Here is a 20,857-nt window from a genome sequence, read left to right as displayed (position 1 = left end):
CGCCTTGGAGCGACACAACCATCCATCCATGACCTTCGGGCCGCGCGTGTGTGTGTAATGTGCACATATTGTCCTGTGCAATGTACAGTAGTACTCCATACGCAATGTACGCAAGAAAACAAAAACTGCTGGTCTCGAGAGTTAGAGAGAGTGAGAGTGAGAGCGCCGCCGTCGTCACATATGATGTTGTATCTCGCCCCATGTGACTTCCCGTCCGGCCGCCCGCCCGTCCGCCCGTCCGCCGCCGCCGCCAGAGAGAGAGAGAGAAAGGACAAAGACGGCGCGCCCCCCCGTGGACTGAACTGAATCCATGACACCGGCCGACCACGATGCGGCCCTCCCGTCCGACGCACACGCGGCCCAATATCACGGCCCACCCGTCAACAGACAAACATGCAAACTGCATACACGACGCGCGAGCCGTAGAAACAACATTACGTAGGCCGGTCTACTCTGACGCCTCCTATATGTGCTCCGTGGCACGACCGCCACATGCCCAGCCGTGGTGGTGGAGCGGGTATGCAGGCTGGCTCACAGCGATCCAGACATTCACCGATTTCAGCACCTCGCGGTGCCCATCAGCACCGTGCAGTGTAGTGAGTGTAGTCCACATTGTGAGCTACATGGCACATCTATTTCGTCCTCCAGTCAGGGTGGGCATGGCCCCCTCCCGACCAGATGGCTGCCCGCTGCAACCCTCGTCACCATTCGCAGTGTGCCTCTAGCACATCCCTTTCCTGGTATCGAACATAAAATGACAAGAAGAGAAGACAAATGCACAGCTCATCAAGTCGCCAAGGCGCAACCTCATTCCCAACGAATTTGAAGCAGACTGCGAATGCCAAGAAACTCCTGTCGCCGCGGATTTTCCCGGTCCCTGCACCGTTACCGCAGTTGTCCGCCAAAACAAACCACCAAGCGCAGAACAAGCTGTAAAAAGACCTCAAGAGCTGCGGCTGCCATGATGTACGCCATCACAACTCCCATATCAGCGCCTGCCCAATAAAAAGTTCGTAGTCGTCATGTCGAGTGACGCATGTGGCCTCCCGTGTCACACACCGCGTCCACTCTTCCTGCGTCGACATCTGCGCCCGCCCTTTCGCCACTTTTGAAGTTTCCTTTCAGTAAGGAGTGTGTGATCGATGATATAGACAAAAGAGATGTAGATCGAAATTTCGGCACTCGTTTTACCACAGAAGCGATGCTCGAGGTAAGTGAGCCAGCAGGCGAGCCGAAGAAAGGGAGGCGAGGATTCGTAGCGACGGGCGGTCCTTGAAATTATCCTGTATCGCATCAGCCGGCGCTATCAAAGCGTCGCTTCACTCGACTTTCCGCCGTTTCCCCCTGGGCGCTGGTTCCATTCTCGGCGTATAAGTGACCGTCCGTGTTACCACTTCGCGAATGTGACGCACGCTGGTCCTTGAAGATTTGTGCTTCTTTGAGTCTGAAAATCGTGCCTTCAAGGCTGCTTCCCAGTCAAATACAGAATGCACAGAGCGCGCACTGAAAGGTGACCGGACGGTGCTCGCACTGAGTGGCGAGTCGAAGTTGGAGATGGCGGGGCTCGGCGGTAATTTGAGGCTCGGGAACGACGCTGCACCAGGTGGAGCGGACATGGGACCTGATGAGGTGTATGGGCTTGGGGGGACCACGGGTGCCGATGTTGGAGGAGATGGCTTGGTGCTGCTTGCGGTTGAACTGGGGGAGGAGTCGCCGGCCTTGGAAGAGCCTTCCGACTTCTCGCTAGGGTCGGCTCCAGATGCAGAGTCGGGTGTCGTTTCGCCCGAGGAAGCCACGATTGGTGAGTTGAGAGACATTGCCTTGGTGAGGAAGTCGGTATAAGCTGAAGGCGGGCTGATCGGCGTCTTGATGAAGTCCGGGTCAGGCTTGCAAGGAAAATTGATCGCTGACAACGGTGTAGCGGTCGAGGCCGAGGCGATCTCGGACGGGAAAGTAGCCGTGACCGGCGTGGAGAGCTTCTCCAGCTTGGGTTTGGTGACGGGCATGATGGCAATGGCGACAACGCTTCCCCGCAAACAAGGTGATCCAACCCCAGGTTCCTGCAGTGACGCAGCTGCGAAAGGGAAGCGAAGGGAAAGGAGGAAGAGGTGGAGGAGGAGGAGGAGGAGGAGGAGCACAGAGGGTAGGCAAAGAGTGTAGGTGCCAGAGACAGAGCCCTCTAGAGGACCTAAAATGTGGAAGGACCGAGGAGGGGCTGGCTGTATTATAAGAAGAAAGGCAGATAGACGGAGAACGCAAGGCAGGGAGAGGAGGGTAGAGGAGTGCTGGTGGTAAGAGGGGTGGGAAACGAATGGTAAGCAGGCGTGGGCGCTACAATGCAGCGGACGGTCGACAGTTACCGAGCAGACCGTGTTTGTGAAGCACAGGACTGCTGAAAGTGAGAAGGATTGGAAGGCAGATGGGGGGCGCCCGGCGGCAAACACAGAGCCTGCGTTTTCGATATGCGCCGACACGCTGGATCTGACGTGCAACGGGGGCGCGCTGGTGGAGCGAACGCCGTGGGCTCCAGGGCAAGGGTGGGAGGACAGGAGCGCGCGCGTGTCTCGAGGGATTGACCAAGCGCTGTGGTCGTCCTTTGTGGAAGGGCGCAGGGTTGAGCGTGACGACGGAGGTCCAAAAGGTTGACGATGGAAAGGGGTGGGAGGCCGGGTAACTTAGGGTGTGCGGCTAGTTGAATGGGAGGGGTGGCGCTGCACCGACTCCGCTGGCTTGCAGCCCAGCGGTTAGCAAGATCTCGAGTTGACCCAGAGGCTTCTGCGCGCGCACAACTCGTCGACGTGTGGGCGGCCTTGCACTCGGCCAGCTCTTCCCTGCGCTTGCGTCCGCCAGGGCTGATCTGGAGGATCTGAGGATCAGTGAGTGCCTTGACTCGTGGGGCTTCCCGCTTTGCTCTGGTCCTAGCGCCCAGCAACGGAAGGCAGTCGGGATCTTGGCCTCGCTGGCTGGCCGCGAAGCGTAGCGCTGCCGGGTTCCCTGGAGTTGCACGCGACAGATCTGATTCGGCGATGGCGCTGACGGACCAAGAACACCCGGAATTGGCGTGCTGATTGGTTGGTTTGTGACTTGAGCTCAGCGCCAACTCTGGCAAATGGACCCAAAGATCACGACGATGTCGTGCGTGACGATGGCCGCGTGTGTCAAGACTCGACGCCGAGACCGACGGCCGGGACTGGGAATGCTGGTCGGGCCGGAGAAGTAAACGTAGCTCAAGGAGAGAAAGCTAGTTCCGTCGTTGTCAAGCGGCTTCTGCTGTTACTGGTGGTGCCAGCCGGCGGAACAGGTCGAATTGGACCGGTCGTGTTGCGATGCTTGGCCGAGGAAGGGGCCCGCAGAAATCGAATGCTAGCCGAGATCCGGTCTCTGTTGGGCGCTGGACACAAGTACCTGGGGGCTGCGATGCACACGACGGTCTCCTAGGAGCTGAGGAGCGGCGGTGGCAGCGGTGGTGCAGGTGAATATCACCCACCCGGCGCGGAAAGACGTGGGGGGACCTGTCCTGCAGGACGCGGGTGTGAAGATTGTTCAGGTGTTGAGTGGGCGACAAGGGGCGAGCTCGATTCGATGCAGAGGCACGAACCAACTCACGGTGACAATTGCCAAATGTTGATACGAGGACAGACAGGTGAGGAATGGAAGCCTTCCAGAGGCAGTCGAGGGATGAGGGATGAGGGGTCGGGGGAGGGTTGAGGTGCAGGAAGTTGGAAGGAGCAGGTCCCAGTTTGGGTGACGATTGCAACTGCTGCTTTTGCTTTTGTACGAATGATCTCTTGTCTGCTTCATAGGTAGGCAGCAGAAGGGCTCGAGGCAAGTGCGATGGCTCATCTTTTTATCTTTGTCAGTGCCTGCCTCTTTGGCCACCTCACCTCTCATAACGTATAGCTGCCTCCGTCAACACGTCGCATCACCCGGCGGCGTGGACTCTGCGACAACACAAGGCGAAACTTCATCATCGATACTGCCCGCCAATCACTTCTCTGCGCTTGCCACGTCCATTCTTTATTTTAGGCACTTCGCGTTAATTCTAACGACCCTCACCCATTGGGGCTGCTGCGGCCATCCGCCCGTGCCCTCTTGTTTTAACCTGCCTCAGCAAAGCGCGCGGCTCAGCAAGCCCAGCAACCCGCTGCTAAAGGAGCAAGGAAAGCTACTAGAGGCATAGGAAATGACCTGAGCCAGACCGTGGCGCCACTACTCACAACGATTGCCTCTCGGTCTGTGGCTGGCGTTTACTCCAACTCAGAGGAAGGGCCGTATTGTTGAGGCCCGCTACTCGTTTGCGCGCGGCACGTGAAGCAGCAGACTCCGTTCCCCTTTTACTTTGCAGCTCACCGCATGGCGACCCTGGTATAGCCCAAGTACTGGATGTCGATTCTTATTGTTGATGACCTCCAAGCGCGTATTGCCAAGCAGCACCTCGGCCCTTGCTTGGCCCCTCTTGCCCCTTCATCTCTGGGTGCAAATATGGCCACATCTGGCCCACGACAAGTTGATATGGCAACGGAGTCACATACATATAGCTGTCCAAGCCGAATGCAAAGCTTGTCGTTTGTCACTGCCTTCCCTGAGGGCCACTGGTTGGTGAGCCGGGGTTCCAGCCCAGACCCCCCTTGTTTAAGCGCCGCCGACACACACGCGATCCTTCTCGCGCTCATTGACCAACCGCATGAGAGGCCAGTCCGCCCACAACGACTTCGAGAACAACGGACACGACAGTTGGCTCTTGATCATCCAATACCAGTTCACTTTGGCATTCTTCAGTATGCGTGGCGACCAAACACGATGCTCAATTGGCCTGTGGGAGGACGCTTGCCCGCCTCTGCACCCCCCCGCAAGGGTATCGAGAGGGTGCGGCCAACGGAGTCGCTGCAATCCTCGCGAAATGGCTTTGCAAAGTCACTCTACCATCTCTAACCTTCCGTGTTCGCCCTGTTTGAGTGCGTTCCCCAAACCTGATTAGAGGCTTTGACGCGGACGCTGCTTCGCAGAGATATGGCAGTCTTGGACACAACCAGGCAATTTTGACACATTCATCACTTCCACCGAAAAGGGTATGACTCGAGACCACTGCTGCTCATGCATCATCGGTGGTGCTGCGTGAGCAAAAGCGGAATTTTCGTGTGTACACCAGCGCATAAGCGTCTAGCGGCATGCGGTTTAACAGTCTTTCAAACTGCCCAACGCCAACCCTCGATGTTCGGCCACTGAAACTTGACTTGAGCCATCCAATTCACACGATTCACCTGTCACTCTTGGCCACGAAGTGGGCGGGCGCGAGTGCCCTGCCCGCGTCTGTTAGACTGAGCACGTAGCAAATGACGAGCAATCGATGGAGACGGCGTGCATTCCCTACACCCTCATTGCGATGGTCAGCCACGGGAAGAGAATTGGTCCGAGGCACGTTTCTGTGCCCGGATATGCTGTACATGCGGTCAAGGTCTTGGTGTCGAGCCCGTTGAATGGCCCGGATCTGCCTGGCCATGGAGCTGGCCGAGTACTGAGGCCAACACTCACGATACTCCTCGCCATGGTGCAGCGAGCTGCGACATGCGTCGGGCTCCAAAACCCTTGGGCGTAACGTATTTTCTTTTGTCTGTTAGGGCCGACGCCCCCCCGTTTCGAAAGAGGACGACCTGACCTGGACTGTTCCACTCCGCAGTGGCATTGGGATATAAGGCGCTGCAAACATAAGAGCTGCCACGACTGACAAGATAACAGTGCTTCGCAAGCGGGCTGCCTCAGAGACAGGCTTGCTTTCATATGTAAGGGTGCATTCTCTGTCTTGCGTTGTTATTCGAAGATGCTTGGTAGCTATCGTGGCGAAAAGGGGCAGGGACGAGATGACCCTGCTGATGTGACCTACCCTGAAACGAGGGCAAAGGTAGTCGTGGGGATGTACAAGCTAGGCTGGCCAAGTTATACGGTCTGGTGGTCCCATAGCCCTTCTATCGAGTCCAAGCGTGCCCTGTTACGCGGAAAGCATGTTGTAAGGCAGTCTCAGGCAAGCGGCATAATCAGCAACAGAGAAGAGTGGTAGATCATCCTCGTCAGGATAAAAGATTCAGCTATGCCTTGCCGCTCTGCTGAAATCAGGAGGGCCGTATCGTGACCACATCGTTCGCGGACGGAGGGCCCAGCACGAAGTGCCGCCGCGGAGGAGGACTGCGATTGCTCTCGAAACGACCCCTCGCTTGACGCTGCAGTTCATGCTTTCCAGCGTGCTAAGAAAGGCCGGACGTCGTTTATGCTGCCTTGGTATTTGCCAACCACACGGGCCGTGTCCGGGGGCCGGTGCTCTCGCACGTCTTGTTCACGGGCTAGCCCGAGATTAGGGTCAAGACGAGGGGACATGCCGCCGGCTGGAACGAAGCAAGTGTCAAGCATCAAGCCTGCACCCAGAGCAACAACACGCGTGTTGGCCGTCACAGCCGTCACTTTTCACGTCTGGTGAATACACCAGATTTCCCTGCTGGAATAGTCGATTACCACACTCCCGTCTCTGGATCGATTGGGAGAAGAGATCATGGAACCGACTGACAGGAGAACCTCGCCCGAAAGATCACCACCGCGGGATGACAAGTTGCTTTGTAACTTAGTGTGCAACACTACCCTGCCCCTGTATGGACATGAGGCCAGGTGACGTAGCCAGCATGTAATTATGATGACATCGCATAGGGAACGCGAGATCGGCTTTGGTAGGCTGCGATGCCGGCGTTATCTTACAAAAGGATGAGTAGCGAATGCACGACGCAGAAAGATATTGCTGCAGATGTGTGCCGCTCACGTTCGTGTGGACGTGGGCAACCCTTGGGCGTCACGGACCTATGACACCCGCCCAACGAGCAGTAACACCCCAGGGCCTACTTAACTACCACGCAGAGACGGATCGGACGCTGTCACACGCGGCGCTGGGCAGGACGGCCCGCAGCGGTGGCAGTGGCCGTCAGTCCTACGCACAGCCTGACAGGAACACCAAATCTCCCACCCCCATCTCGCGTGTTCGATTCGCTCCTGGAACCAGGCTCTGTGAGTGATTGCCGTACTCGCCGCTTGCAGGTAGTCGACGACGACTTTTGGGGGGGAAAAGGGGGGGGGGATGTAATGTAACAGCCCACGAGGATACGCTGCCGGACGAGCAGCCATCCATTGGGCATGGCCGCCGTCTTATCCCATGGGCTGTATGTATTATTGTATGCTCTTGAGTCAAATCGAACGAGTGACGCGGATGGAGATGATTAAGAATGACAGATAGGCCGACGTCATGCTACGTCCGAGGAGAACCCTTGGCTCCCGGCCCAACGGTGGTGATACGACATTCCCAAGAGCTGTGGCACGGCATTGTGGTGTCCCGCACTCGACACAGTCGGCCTGAGTACTTCGTACAGAGTAGTACGTGGTGAAGGCAGCGTTTCCTGTTGTGGTGCACGGACTGCTGCCTTGTTCGAGTCGTGGTTCGAGGCCGGGTTCCGGATGCACCTGGAACAAAGCTACTGCTGGTGGCTGGCTTGGATGTGCTTAGGCATGACAATCTTGGCCGACAGTCTCTGGTTCTCGAAAGCCTCGGGCTTCCAACGTGATGTCCGGATGGAAGTAGGTTCCGACCAGAGGGAGAGAGGATTCGTGAGTCTTTTGCGTAGGCCAAGCAACATATTACCCCAGAGATATGGCAGTGCAAACCAGTCAAGAGTTGATGCAGTATTATACCCGTTGATATCTTGAAGGAACGTCATCTTCTGCCGGGAGGGTACAGTAATCCGCGCAACATCGTCCGGAACTCGGCAAATGTCCTCATGTCCAATCGTGCGCCCAGCAAAGGACAAAGGTCTGGCAATTGAGTGGCGTTGGGCAGACATGGCTGGCTCGATTCATTCGCCTTGGTTGCCCGACCAGGCCCCTGCGACCACACCGACCCCGTCGCGCAGGAGCTGCTGCTGCTGCTGCTGCTGCTCTCGCCACCGCCTGCGCGGCACCGGAGTCAGTCGCAGAGACTCCAGCTGTTCATCCAACGTTGCCTCGTACTTGGCACAGATGCAGCTGGACTTGGATGGGAGGATAGAGGGCAGCAAGGTCATCCGCGAAGCGGAAACGGAAGACTCCGCCAAGCGGTGGCATGGTCCCTACGAAACTCCTACATCTTGGACTCTTTGGACCCTTATTACTGCTGAGACATGGTAGTCGTCGGCAGGCTGGAACAGCGTCAGAGAGGCAGACAGCCGTAGCCGTGTCAGCCTGACGCTGCTTCGGACCCGGCGTGGCGATGGCTCAAGAGCATCGCCCGCCGGTCTGCCCAAGAGCATCGTACACCGACTTTTGGGTACAAGGTCTCCGAGGGGCAGTGGAGGCCCTGGTGCAGATGTCGCCGTTGCCCAGCATGCATGGCAGGCTAGAGAGATGGAGTTCCACCAGGGCGAACGCCGCTACTGGGGGCACCTAAGCAAGCCTGGCTATATCACGTGCTGACCGACCTGCACCTTGCTGGATTGAGTGTTTTCGTAAGCGCCGCATCGGGCGGACTCTGCTGCGCTGCGCCTTTGATGTGTCGGTGTCGGAACGCGGAAGGGGAGGCCTGTCGTTCAATTCCTGGCACACGTCTGAACCCTGACACTGTCGCCGCCTCCTGCTTGGCTTGGAGGAGCCCAGAGTTGCTCCGCTCGCGGAGTCCCCGCCCGACGTGTGGACATCTCGCAGTTCGAAGCAGCGCAAGGCAAGGCCGGGGGCTCTCTTCGGCCCAAAGCTGGGCTGTCTCGCATCTCGCGGCGCACTCTTGATTCTTCGTCATACGACGGCACTAAGCATCTCCGGATGGGAGGGTAGAGAGAGGGGGGGGGGAGAACCGCGAGCACGGCTAAATATAGCGGTTTACAAACGATGCGGAAGAGCATGAGAGCATGATGAAGAGGTCAAAGCCTCGGCGAGAAAGGGCTCCATCTTCACTTGCAAAATGGGCGAAAGTCGCAACAGCTTTTGGGCATGAGAGCCAGCGCTGCTGTTGGGGGACACCCCATGTGTGTAAGTCGGGCTTCCATGTTGGGCGCTGCACTCTCTGCGCGTTGGTGGTGCCAACCCGCCTGCCAGCACACAATCACACGCCACCACCACCTTGAGGCGCGGGCGATCGCTTGAGGAGGTGTGTGGGAGCAGAGTGGGAGGAACTGAGCAAGGAAAATGGACCAAAGACTCCGTCCGCGACTTGTCTGCGGCGGCGTGAGTGCACCAAAGGGAGCCGGCGCAGCGCGCGTGCCGTCACGCCACGCTCGGAACTCGCGACGTGGGGCGGACAAGCGCGGTGGACGCTGAAGAGACATAATATTGGGGGCTGAGAGGATCGGGAGAGGGATTTTGCGAGGGGCCCCTGGGGAGGGGAATGGAGTTGGGGATGGGGAGGGGGTAACGAAAATACGAGCACGTCCAGGTTCCCATCAGACGGACGGGCGGCAGGTCTCCTCACCTCATCATGGCCGACGGGCGCCGCGCTGTGAGGCGCTCCGACGAGCCGATATTAATATATCTGCGCATGACCACGAGCTGGTGTGACAACGATGAGAGAATGGCTTGGTGGTGATGGAAGGATGGTGAAGAAGGGGGTTACTCCGTGACAGGTGACGAGGAGAAACAGTTGCAAGTACCTTCGACAGGACCAGGCAGGGCACGGCCAGGGCAGGGCAGGGCAGGGCGGCGCGGCGCGGCGCGGCGGCTGCGCGACGGCCGGCGGGCGAGACAGGGCAGGGCGGCGCGTGCAGCAGCACAGCGCGAAGCCAGGCCAGGATGCATGGAAACTTGGATGGGGGTAGCAGGCAGGCAGGCAGGCAGGCATCCCAGCCATGTCGACCGACCTCCGGCAACATCCATGCCCAAGTGAACCCACTCGGTGGGAGGGCGACATGGAGGACTCACAGCTGCCCCCCGCCCCGAACCGCCGCAACAGCAGCAGGGCCGGGCATGGCAGGGCAGGGAAGGGCAGGCCGGGCAGAGCTCAGTGCTGGCCGCATGCACGCGGGCAGCTCTGGTGTGGTCGGGTGTGTCCCCGGTGTGCGGTGCAGGTACCCTCGAGGGTACCTGGCCGTTGCGCCAGCCTCTGCGCCCGAGGCCAAGTACCCGCCCTCAACAAACGGCCGTAGCTCCTTCCTGGCCTGGTCGAGAGACGACGCATGGTCCGTGCATCACGTCATCTCCTAGCAAATCATCATCGAGGCGCGTCGCCAGCCACCGCGACGGCCCCACCGGAGGGGCTGAATCAGCCAGTCACAGCTGTTAAAAGACTCAGCGTCCCCGCCCCTCAAATCAAATCACATCCTCGCATTTCCCTCGTCCCTCGCTGCGGCCGGATCGATTCGAGTTTCTCCCTTCTCCTCCCAACGGCCAATCAATCCAGCTCGTCCGTTCCTCCACTCAAAACGCTGAGACTTGATCAAAAGGAATCAAGCAGGCAGGAAAAGTAGGGCCTCCATCGCGTGCGTGCGTGCGCGCCTCCAGATTCGCCCAAAAAACACTGAAAGACAAGCTCGGCGCGCAAGCTGCTAGCCAGCCATTCACAGCGCCTCGCCCGCCATCGAGCTCGGTCCGCTCGCCCGCAAAAAGCACCAGCCAGCCAGCAGGAGCAGGAGCAGCAGCAGCAGCAGCAGCAGCTTCACACCGGCCCTCGTCGCATCGCCTCGTCGCGCACGCGCCAGTCAGAAGCAGCCGAGCGCCCGGCGACAGGAAGCCCGGCCAGGCCAGAGAGAGGGAGCTTGAGCCGCCCGTCAGCCCAGCCAGCCAGCCAGCCGACGCCGCCCGCGCGCGTCCGTCTGTGCCTTCGCGGATCGGCTAGACACAACGAGGGAGCGTGCCATCGTCACGTCGGCATCGGCACCAGCCCGCAGCACCACCGCACCGCAACGCAACGCAACGCACCGCGACGCGCCGCACCGCGCTGCTGCACCGCACCGCACCCGGCTAACATCGCCGGCTCTTTGCACCGCCGACGCCCAGCAAAGCCAGCACCAGCAACCAGCAACCAGCAACCAGGGTCGCCGCCGCCGCCGCCGCCCTAGCAGCAACAGCTGGACTGCCTGCATCTTCGCACATCCATCCATCATCACCTTTGTCGCCGCCCTGGCTACTGCCTAGCCTGTCCGCGCCACATTTTGCTTCGTCTTTCGCACCCCGCGGAAGCTCAGCAAAAAACAACCACCCGCCTGCCTCGTCGCACGGCTTTTCATCACTGCCCCCGCCCGCCCTCGGACGCCCGGCACCGACGGATATCCACCCGGAATTCCAAGCAGCAAACGTTAGGTAGCTTTCCAGAGCTACCGCTAAGCTCTCCGCTACCTTTCTGCTTCGCGACTCTTGGCCTCCCAAAAAGGCCGCCCCTCCCCCTCGGCAAATCAGCGCCCGTATTTCGCGCGTCGCCATTTGACGCTGCCCATCTCAAGCCGCTGTCTCTCGTCACCGAGGCCTATCATCGTCGCCAGCCTCTCCCTCGCCTCCTTCATTGGCCGTGCCTCCCGTCAGGTGACAGCACGCGCCTGCGGCATTCAGTCCTGCTTCTGCTCGCGCCTTCAATCAGAGGCCCTCGAGCGCATCGTCGCGCCCTGACGTCGCCCCCAAACCTGTCGCCGCATAAGCTCCGAGCTCCCGCCCCTCGTTCCGGCACCCGCTTGGCCGCACGCCAAAGGTACGTATGCTGAAGACTTCAGCCACTTGGCGATACTACACTTGACACAAGCCCTTCCTCCGCCTCGCCCTTGCCCCTCTCTGTTCCAGCCGTTGCACATGAGCGAGCTACGGGCGACCATGTGCTCGACGTCGTCGTCGTCTCGTTCAAGACGTGCCGTGCCCCGAGCGAGCAGGCCTGCAACTTGCCCCTCCCCACCCTGTTCTCTTCCGTCTTTCACCTAGTTGGCGCTTGTGAGATTTCCCCAGAGCCTGCGTGCAGGACGCCCGCCCACACGGCACCCGCGTCTGTCCGATGGCCTGCTCAGCACCCGCCCGTCACCAGCACTTATACGGAGACGTTGCTCTCTGGTCTGCCGTTGTGACGCAACTCGCCCTTTGTCGCGTCGGCAAGTGCTGATTCATCTATCACCCCGCGAACTTTGCATCGTTTGCCTTCTCGAGCTCCCCCTCCACCCTCCACGTCGCCGCATTGGCGCATTCAGAGGTAGCGACCTGCCTGATTCACACCCTCCCTCATGCACCTGTCCGACACCATTTCTTTGCTCGCCCTTGGGGGCGCCGCCAGCCTCGAGCTCCGTCGTGGACGGGGCCTCCCGTTCAGTCTTGTGCGGTCCGTCCCAGCGAGCTGTTGTTGCTCCAGCACATAGCCTCGTCCTGCGTGTCATGTCATCGGCGGCGCCCAGACCAGATAACGCGGAGGGGCGAGGACAAAGAACGTGCATGGAGGCCGTGCATTCTCTCCTCAATGCCCCTCCCTCCCTTGACTTCCTGCACCGCGAGCTTGCCGAGCCTGGAGCACGGATGCCGCCATTTGATGGCACGGTGGGCCTGGTTTGTGCATGTTTCCGTCATGCATGGGCCTGCCAACGCATCGCAGGTGTGGCTCCAGGCGCCGCCAGCCCCGTCCGCAGAGCCCTGGCCTGGCCTTCCCGTCGTGTCGCTGCGCCGCCCAATTGCCCTATATACAGCTGAGCTAACGCTTTTGGTTGGATAGAAAACTCCCAAGCTCTCCATCCAGAGGCTCCCCGTGGGAACGAGCGCATTGCTTTGTCCCGCTCGCTTCTTCCCGCCGTCGTCGCACAGTCGATTCGCGCCCGGGTCCGATCTCACGTGGTTCTCCAGTCTTCAAGGCCGGACCACCGATCTCGCCGGCACCCCGCAGCCTCGACATCAGCGTGCAGCCAGCTTGGCCGACCCTGGGAGGCCACATCCCACCACCACCACCTGCCAGCTCATCCACGGGTCTTCCGACAGATTGGGTGCCCTAACGGCTCTTTTTCGCAGTCTCCGCCGCAACCCCCTCGCCCAAGAGCGACAGGGACCGAACGGTCTCCCAACCCCGTGTGCCCAACAATACCCAAGCAAGCCCTTTGTGCGTTTTAAACCCCAGCATTCGCTAGAGCCCCTGGGCCAAACGGTTATTATTCGTTATTCGCTCCCGCTGCGTCTCCTTGGCTGCTTCCAACTATCCCACGATTGACCTCATTCGTGGACCTGGACGCTTGCGGTCGCGGTGAACGAATAACGTCGAGGACCCCACATCGACACGCGACGCTTTCGCGATATCCGCGGTGCCGTCACGTAGTCACGTTTACAGAGGCACCATATTTGTGGTTCCGCGACAAGACTGTCACAGGGTTACGCAAACGTGGGCGCAAACACCAGTCTTGCGCCTCTCACCAACCACAACGGCGATTGACACGCCGCACAATCGATTCTGACCCTAGAGCTCCACTTCGACACGAAGACACGGGACGAACGCCTTCGCGACAATTCACTCCGGTCCCCGACCAGAACGCGCCATGTATCAACCTCAGTATGGTGTGCCCCAGCAGGGCATGCAGCAGGTTCCTTATGGCATGCCCGGCATCCAGGCCGCGGCAATGGCTGCGACCGCCGCCGCCTCTGGCTCCAACTACCCTTACATGCACTCGGACCCAAACATGCCCCAGACTTCACCGAGGATGGCCGGTGACGGTTCTAAGAAGGACAGCCGCCAGTCCCCTCGGATGAACAGCATGTCGCAAATACCGGGGCGGCGAATGAGCCAAGTCACAAGTCCCGGTGTACCGACAGGCCCTGGCATGATGGGCCACGGCGCTCCACGCCCCGGCGTGGCACCGCCGCAGATGCCCCCTGGCGCAGGCATGCCGCACCCACAATCCCCCGAGATGCCCTCCGGCGGCGCAGAAGAGTCGCCTCTCTACGTCAACGCGAAGCAATTCCATCGCATCCTTAAGCGGCGCGTCGCCCGACAACGCCTGGAAGAGCAGCTGCGGCTGACATCCAAGGGGCGTAAACCGTACCTGCACGAGTCCCGCCATAACCACGCTATGCGCCGGCCACGCGGGCCTGGCGGTCGCTTCCTGACGGCTGAGGAAGTGGCAGCGATGGAGCGGGACGCCAAGGGCGGCGACGATGCTGCCAAGTCGGAGGGCGGAGATGCGGCTGCTGCCAAATCCACGGACTCTGCAGGTACGAAGCGCAAGTCTGTAGCCGGGTCTGGGTCGCCTAATAAGAAGTCGAAGACAAGCGCCAATAGTCCCGACGACGCCGGCGAAGACGACGGTTGAGGGACCACGCCTCGCCCCCGGCTTCCTCGTACCTACCGTGGTCGCCAGGGCTTCGGGCTCACAATGACTTATGACGGCAGGGGGGAGAGGGGGAGGGACGAACTAGTTAGCCCCTCTGCTTGTGTCTACTTTTGGTTCCAATATCGTGTCGGGCGAGGTGTCGGGGGTTTGGGGAGGTGTCCACGGTATAGGGTCTGTTTCGATTTTCGCTTCCGGGGGAGCTCTTCGCGCGCCCGCACATCATGACGAGCCGCGAGGCCCACGACGCCGGGAGCCTCTTCGCCCCCCCCAAAGCTGTTTTTTTGTTTCTAATACACACTCGGACTGGCAACAGCAAAACCTCGCGTCGCTCGACGCGTGGGGCTACAGGACAACTGGACGGACAGAATGCATGGATGATTCGACACGATGGATACCCTCTTCCCTTTTATCGCTCCAATTTACTTTCGCTTTCGCATTCTTGCCACATTGTGTGGGCTTTGCCGATTTGAGCCCGAATCGATGATTTTTGTGCTGAGCATTCCCCAGCGGCAGGTCGCTGGGGTGGTGTCGCTTGCGAAGACCGGGGCAGGATTTGTTTACCAGGCAGAAGAAAACCAACCAGCAACCCGAACCCAAAAAAAAACTCTTGATAAACGGCTACAGAAAACCCACCCGAGAGGGAAAACAAATTCACGCAACTGACTACATGCGTGTCAGCCAAGAGAAGACAGTGCTGGGACACCTGGATGAGTTGCTCAACTTTTGCGGAATGGATATAGATCAGGGAAAGGCTAGTAGTCCGTCGCCGGATATCATACGGGAGAGTGTCTTCTGCCTGCATTTTTGCTCCCGAGTCTATTTACCTCGTATGTCTTGAATGATATCTCACACTTTCACGGCCCAGTCCCGACTCCAAGTGATCCGTGCCTATCGAGAGTTCGGCTAGCTAGGTCTCGCTCGGGCTTCAGTCGCCGCCTCGGTCCGGCTTGAATGGCTCGCGCTGGCGACGGAGCACACGGGCCGACATTGCCTTGTTTGAAGCGACAGGCCAGCATGGTTGGTTGGCCCAGAGTCCTTCAAGCCCGCCCGGGGCCGCATCCATCTAAATGAGCTCGGACGGGCTAGATCTAGCCCACGGTTCCCCCGCCCTGGGCTGGGGGGTAGCGGGGGCAGGGCCGGCGCCAGCCAGGGCCCCTAGCGGGTCCCGAGGTGCCACCTCGCTGGACCTCGGCTTGCTGCCGGGGGCTCCTTGAACCACATTGGTACTATGGAACTACTAGTACTGCACAACCACAGGGAACCTCCTCAATTTCGTGATACGTCACCTTAAACAGCTTCTGGACGTCCGATCTGGTTCTGCGCCAAACCTTTAGCTGCTGCGAATCTCGACTGTCTGATCCAGCCATTCCTGCCGCCGCAGGACGCACTCAACGCCGCGTTCAATCGGCCGCCACGCTCGACGCCACGGACTGGTGCAAGGCACAACCAGCGTTGGCTGGCGAGCATCGAACGTCCTCGGCATCAGCAGACAGAGCTGCCGCCATCCACCGGCATCATGGCAGGCGTCGTTCGGCAGCCCATCGACGAGGCGGCGTTCAGCAAGTTTGTCGCCGAAAATGTCCCACAGATCAAGACGCCAATTGAGCTGAAACAGGTGAGTGAGGTCTCCTCCGAGCAGAGTCCAAAAGGGCGACGGGGGGGCCAGTTCCGCTCACCACCAGTGAGTGCTACGCGCAAAACAGTTCGGATTCGGGCAGTCAAACCCGACGTACCAGGTCACGGGCGCCGACGGGCAAAAGTTTGTCATGCGCAAGAAGCCGCCGGGGAAGCTGCTCTCCAAGACGGCACACAAGGTCGAGCGCGAGTACCGCATCATGCACGCGCTCGAGAAGACGGACGTGGCGGTCCCCAAGACGTACTGCCTGTGCGAGGACGAGACCATCATCGGAACGCCGTTTTACATCATGGAGTTCCTCGACGGCAGGATCATCGAAGACTTTACCCTCCCGGACGTGACGCCGGCGGAGCGCACGCAAATGTGGCGCGCGGCCGTGGAGACGCTGGCGCGCTTCCACGCCGTCGACTACCGCGCCGTCGGGCTCGAGAGGTTCGGCAAGCCCGCGGGCTTCTACAGCCGCCAGACCCAGACCTGGAGCACCATCTCGGTCCACCAGGAAGCGGTGCGCGACGTGGACACGGACGAGCAGGTTGGCCGGATGCCGCACTTTGAGGAACTGGTGGGCTTCTTCATGAACGAGAAGCTGCAGCCCAAGGACCGGGCCACGCTGGTGCACGGCGACTACAAGATTGACAATCTTGTGTTTCACAAGACGGAACCGCGCGTCATTGGCATCCTCGAGTACGTCTGCTGCCGCAATGTGTTTTCACCCCTATTCATGCTTTCATTACCGCGAATGAGAAAGACTCTCTTGCTCTAGCTACCAGAACGCTGACGTCGACGACCCCAGCTGGGAAATGTCCACGGTTGGGCATCCTCTCTCCGACGTGTGCAACCTCCTGATGCAGTACTACACGGGGCGGCACGAGGGCGCGGCGCCGAAGTCGGCAGCCGGCTTCCTGCCCGGCCGCACGCCGGGCCTCCCGACGCTGGACCAGCTCCTCGGGTGGTACTCTGCCGTCTCGGGCTACGACCCCACGAGCGAGCTGAACTGGGGCATGGCCTTCAACGTGTTCAAGCTGTCGGGCGTGTGCCAGGGCATCGCCGCGCGGTACGCCCGGCGGCAGGCGAGCAGCGCCAAGGCCCAGGAGTACACCAAGACGTGGCGGCCGTTGGCTGACTTTGCGTGGCAGCTGGCGCAGGAGGCCAAAGGTGATGACGGGCCGCGGCTGTAGAATGCGAAGAAGGGGGGGAGGACGGCTGTGTTTCGGGGGACTCCATGGCGGCCGGCCGGCCGTCCCCGGAGGAGAGGAAGCGGCTCTGGCGGCCAGTATGCAGCGCTGGACCGTGAAGGAGACGGTGCTTTGAGCTCTCTCAGGTGACAGCCGGTCTTTTTTGGGGGGGCTGGTTTCTGTATCTACTTCCTTTCGTAGAACCTTTGGGTGAAATCATGAGGAGCCTTTGTGAAAATCAAGCGAGCCATTGTAGGGCCGAACCTAGCTTAAACAATACGTCAATGTTCCGGCGTGAAGGCGACATCTGCGGAATCGGCGTATGCTTCAATACATCAGTAGGCAGAGTTTGAATGGAGAGCCACGAACTTTCAACGGATGGTGGCGGCCTGTTGGGACTTGAAGCGTCAGATGGAACGGGCCAGCGCCCAGTGGAGCGCCCCCACTGAGCTTAAAGTTCCAGCACCGTGGCATGCGCTGAGTGAGGTGTCCCCGCTCACACCAGCAGGCTTCATGGGCGTTTGGCCGCTGCGCGTGGGCGCCAATACCTGGTAATTCATCGGCTCGACTGCCGAATCTGAAACCCCTGCTGCAATGACGCCAACCTGCCACTGTGCTTTCCTTTGTGTTGGTCCCTCTGTCGCACTCACCACCGACATCAATGGAACTCAGCTTTCGTTTCATCCCCGTCACTGGCCAATCTCAACTCCTCCCCGGCCTGCAGCATCTGCATACCTTACCTATCTGCATCAAGAAGGAACTCTGCGTCCCCCACGGCCTCGGTTACCTTACCTACATCTCGTCTCCATCGGCTCTTGGGACCTGCTCTCCACAATCCCTGACCGACGCGACGCGTCCGCATGGCGGCAGACACCAGGCGGCGCCGCATCACTCTGCCGCCGCCGCCCGCCGAGGAACGGCGGCCGTTGCTGAGCCGCTTATACACGGACCATGGCGACGACGGTGATCAAGTCTACAGCTGCATGACCAACCCGCACAGCCACTTGCCCGTGTACACCAACATCCACCGCATACGCCGCGACATCACGAGCGTAGTCGAGGACTACCTGAGCCTCGAGCAGCTGAGGGATGTGAGGATCAACGTCACCGTTGTGAGGCCTCTGGTGGACCAGTTCTACGAGCTTGAAGACATCTCCATCAGTACGCCGTCCCCTGCTCTTGCACCTGCTGTGTGTGTGTGTAAACGGACTGACCGTCTTGCCCAGTCTATTGCCTGCTCGTGAACCGCGCCCAGTTTCTGGTCGAGGAAGCCCACTCAAGTAACCGGCAAAACGTCAACTGGACCCGTGCCACACTCTGCGAGCTCATCGCGACGCGCATCCTTCGACGCTTCGGTGAGGATTATGAGGGCACCGACGGCCTCCTCCTGCTGGCGCACATTCTCGTTGCCGGCTTCGAGCCCTTTCAAAACGCCCCCCCACACATCCGCGAGGAGGCTGAGGCGCAGACGTCATGGACATACCAGCGCACGCTCCCCGCGCTCGAGGTGGCCATCCTGACGGAGAGCAAACACTTTCTAAGCTCGACCACCTGCCAACGAGTTGTGTCAGCCATCTATGAGGGCCGCATTATCTACACGCCGTCGACGTTTTGGGACATCATACCTGACCACTACAAGTTGAAGCCGATTTCGATCTACGACCCCCGCGAGTCGCCTCTGTTGAACCAATATCGACTCATCGTACCCCGTACGCGGAGCATTCTTGAGGCGATTCAGTTCGCCATCCTGCTCGCCCTGTACATCGGGATCATGCTCGCCAGGATTAAGAACCGTTTCACCGTTTTGGAAGCGGCTTTTGCCATATACTCTTTCGGATGGGGCCTCGACCAATTTGCCACAATCCTCGCACACGGATGGTAAGAGAGACCCTGGGTCTCATCACGTCGGTGACTCCCTTCACCACTAACAGATCCCCAGGGGCGTGTACACGCAAAACTTGTGGTCGTTTCTCGACGTGGCCTTTATTCTCATCTACCTCGTTTACTTATTACTGCGCATGCACGGACTTCGTGTTGGCGAAATCGAGCCCGCGGAGCAGGCCTTTGACGTCCTGGCTTTGGCTGCGCCTGTGTTGGTGCCGCGCCTGGCGTTCAGCCTCCTTTCCGACAACCTGGTGTTCCTTGCGCTGAGGTCGATGATGGCGGACTTCATGCTTCTGACAGCGCTTTCTGCGTGGTGCTTCTTTGGGTTCCTGCTGTCCTTGCTGTGGCTGGGTGAAGGGGCGCACCCTCTCGTGTAAGTTGGACACTTTGTTGCCAGGGTCGCCACCGCTCGCTGACACGTTCAGGACGATATCCAAGTGGATGATTTACATCTGGTTTGGTCTGGACGGCACAGGAATCCAGCGCTCGGTAAGCCTATCTCAGCCTTACTCAAGGCCTCCCCCACTGACACGCACCGCAGACAGAGTTCCATTGGCTTCTGGGACCGAGCCTCATGGTAGCATTCGCCTTTCTCGGCAACACGCTCTTCCTCACCATTCTTGTCTCGATGCTATCCAACACCTTCAGCAACATCTCCAGCAATGCAACGGCTGAGATTCAGTTCCGCCGAGCTGTGTTGACTCTGGAAGGTGTCAAGGCCGATGCCGTCTTTGCCTACCAGCCGCCGTTCAATCTGCTCGCTGTTTTCTTTCTGCTACCGCTCAAGTTTGTGGTCAGCCCGCGCTGGTTCCATAAGATCCACGTCGCCACCGTGCGGCTCGTGAACCTCCCCTTGCTGCTCGTAATCGCCATGGCGGAACGGCGCTTCTTCTGGGGAGCAGGCTCCAAGAGCGAGAGCGCCTATCCTCGTGCGCGAAAATGGTTCTGGCGCAAGTGGCAGCTGTCAGCTCATCGGTACCTTCGCGCCGTGTTCCAGGTGCCCCCGCCCGATGATGTGCACAACGATATTGCAGTGGACGACGACCTCACGCACCACCTCATCCGGCGACAGTTCACCAGTGAGACGTCGGCGCAGACCCAGGTTCCCCGGAAGCCATCGCGTAGGGACTCGATGTTTCCGGGGCTGGCAACGAAGCTGCGAGGTTCCTTTGCTGAGGGCAGCGAGGACTACGAAGGGATGGCGGGCAGGGTGGCGTCCATGGAAAAGTCGATGCGACGCATGGAGCTTATGCTCTCCAGACTAGTCCCAGAGGAAGAGGCGGTTCTGGATGACGAGTCACCTGATGAGATGGGTGAGAGCAGCACGCTCAAGGAGGGGGACGGGTTCACAACAGAATCGTCGTTTCGGGGACAGACATGACTTGATGATCTTGAGCATGGCGTTGTCTGGTGTGTTTGTCACATGTGTGTAAGAGTTGGCATACGATATGAAGTAGGATATAAGTGGCCGATTTGCCTCATGTTTGCTCCTACCTGTTCGCTCTCGCACCCCTTTTAAACCCAAGCGCTGCACGCGAGGAGACCAGTGACTTTTTTGTTTGGCCGAGCCATCCAGAGCTGCGCCAGCTACCAACTACAAACCACTTTCACGCTGAATCACTACGCAATCGAGGTCGCCGCCACCCAGCCGACGGCGGAGAAACTAGCTCAAAACACGCCGTGCCCAGCCAACGCATTGGTACAAGTCGATCGAGTATTCACACCGAACTGCGATACAGAATGTGCACCGTCACCTTCTTCCAGCACAAAGGCTGCAAGCACATATGGGCCACAATAACAGAGCCCTGCGGCCCCGGCATGGGCTTCACCACGTGCCCCAGCATCGGCAACGGGTCAACCAAGAAGAAGCCCCGGCTGTACAAGACCAAGACGCG

At 59.6% G+C, this 20,857-nt stretch overlaps 5 protein-coding genes across 6 annotated transcripts; 3 read left to right on the top strand and 2 right to left on the bottom strand.

The window, feature by feature from the left end:
• Window positions 1–1,319: 1,319 nt before the first annotated feature.
• On the bottom strand, window positions 1,320–2,006 carry JDV02_001233 (uncharacterized protein; the record flags this gene model as incomplete). Its single annotated transcript, XM_047982143.1, has 1 exon — window positions 1,320–2,006. One exon carries the CDS (start codon window positions 2,004–2,006, stop codon window positions 1,320–1,322), a length of 687 nt encoding a protein of 228 aa, XP_047838105.1.
• A 5,499-nt stretch (window positions 2,007–7,505) lies between these two features.
• JDV02_001232 (uncharacterized protein) lies at window positions 7,506–7,871 on the bottom strand (the record flags this gene model as incomplete). The annotated part of the gene is made up of 1 exon (XM_047982142.1): window positions 7,506–7,871. One exon carries the CDS (start codon window positions 7,869–7,871, stop codon window positions 7,506–7,508), a length of 366 nt encoding a protein of 121 aa, XP_047838104.1.
• Window positions 7,872–13,475: 5,604 nt separating this feature from the next.
• HAP2 (Transcriptional activator) lies at window positions 13,476–14,246 on the top strand (the record flags this gene model as incomplete). Its single annotated transcript, XM_047982141.1, has 1 exon — window positions 13,476–14,246. The coding sequence occupies one exon, from the start codon at window positions 13,476–13,478 to the stop codon at window positions 14,244–14,246; it is 771 nt and encodes a 256-aa protein (XP_047838103.1).
• Window positions 14,247–15,532: 1,286 nt separating this feature from the next.
• JDV02_001230 (uncharacterized protein) lies at window positions 15,533–17,348 on the top strand. 2 transcript variants are annotated; one of them, XM_047982139.1, is made up of 3 exons: window positions 15,533–15,882; window positions 15,971–16,587; window positions 16,697–17,348. In XM_047982139.1, the coding sequence occupies exons 1-3, from the start codon at window positions 15,784–15,786 to the stop codon at window positions 17,079–17,081; spliced, it is 1,101 nt and encodes a 366-aa protein (XP_047838101.1). In that variant the 5' UTR covers window positions 15,533–15,783; the 3' UTR covers window positions 17,082–17,348. The 2 variants fall into 2 exon arrangements, with proteins under 2 accessions (XP_047838101.1, XP_047838102.1); XM_047982140.1 differs by having other exon boundaries at window positions 15,533–16,587.
• A 386-nt stretch (window positions 17,349–17,734) lies between these two features.
• Window positions 17,735–20,453, top strand: JDV02_001229 (uncharacterized protein). The gene is made up of 5 exons (XM_047982138.1): window positions 17,735–18,239; window positions 18,305–18,956; window positions 19,018–19,335; window positions 19,388–19,451; window positions 19,504–20,453. The coding sequence occupies exons 1-5, from the start codon at window positions 17,939–17,941 to the stop codon at window positions 20,341–20,343; spliced, it is 2,175 nt and encodes a 724-aa protein (XP_047838100.1). The 5' UTR covers window positions 17,735–17,938; the 3' UTR covers window positions 20,344–20,453.
• The last annotated feature ends 404 nt before the right edge of the window (window positions 20,454–20,857 follow it).

This window comes from Purpureocillium takamizusanense, chromosome 1 (assembly GCF_022605165.1).
Source record: "Purpureocillium takamizusanense chromosome 1, complete sequence".
NCBI lineage: Eukaryota > Fungi > Ascomycota > Sordariomycetes > Hypocreales > Ophiocordycipitaceae > Purpureocillium > Purpureocillium takamizusanense.
This window is presented reverse-complemented; position numbering and strand designations above follow the sequence as displayed.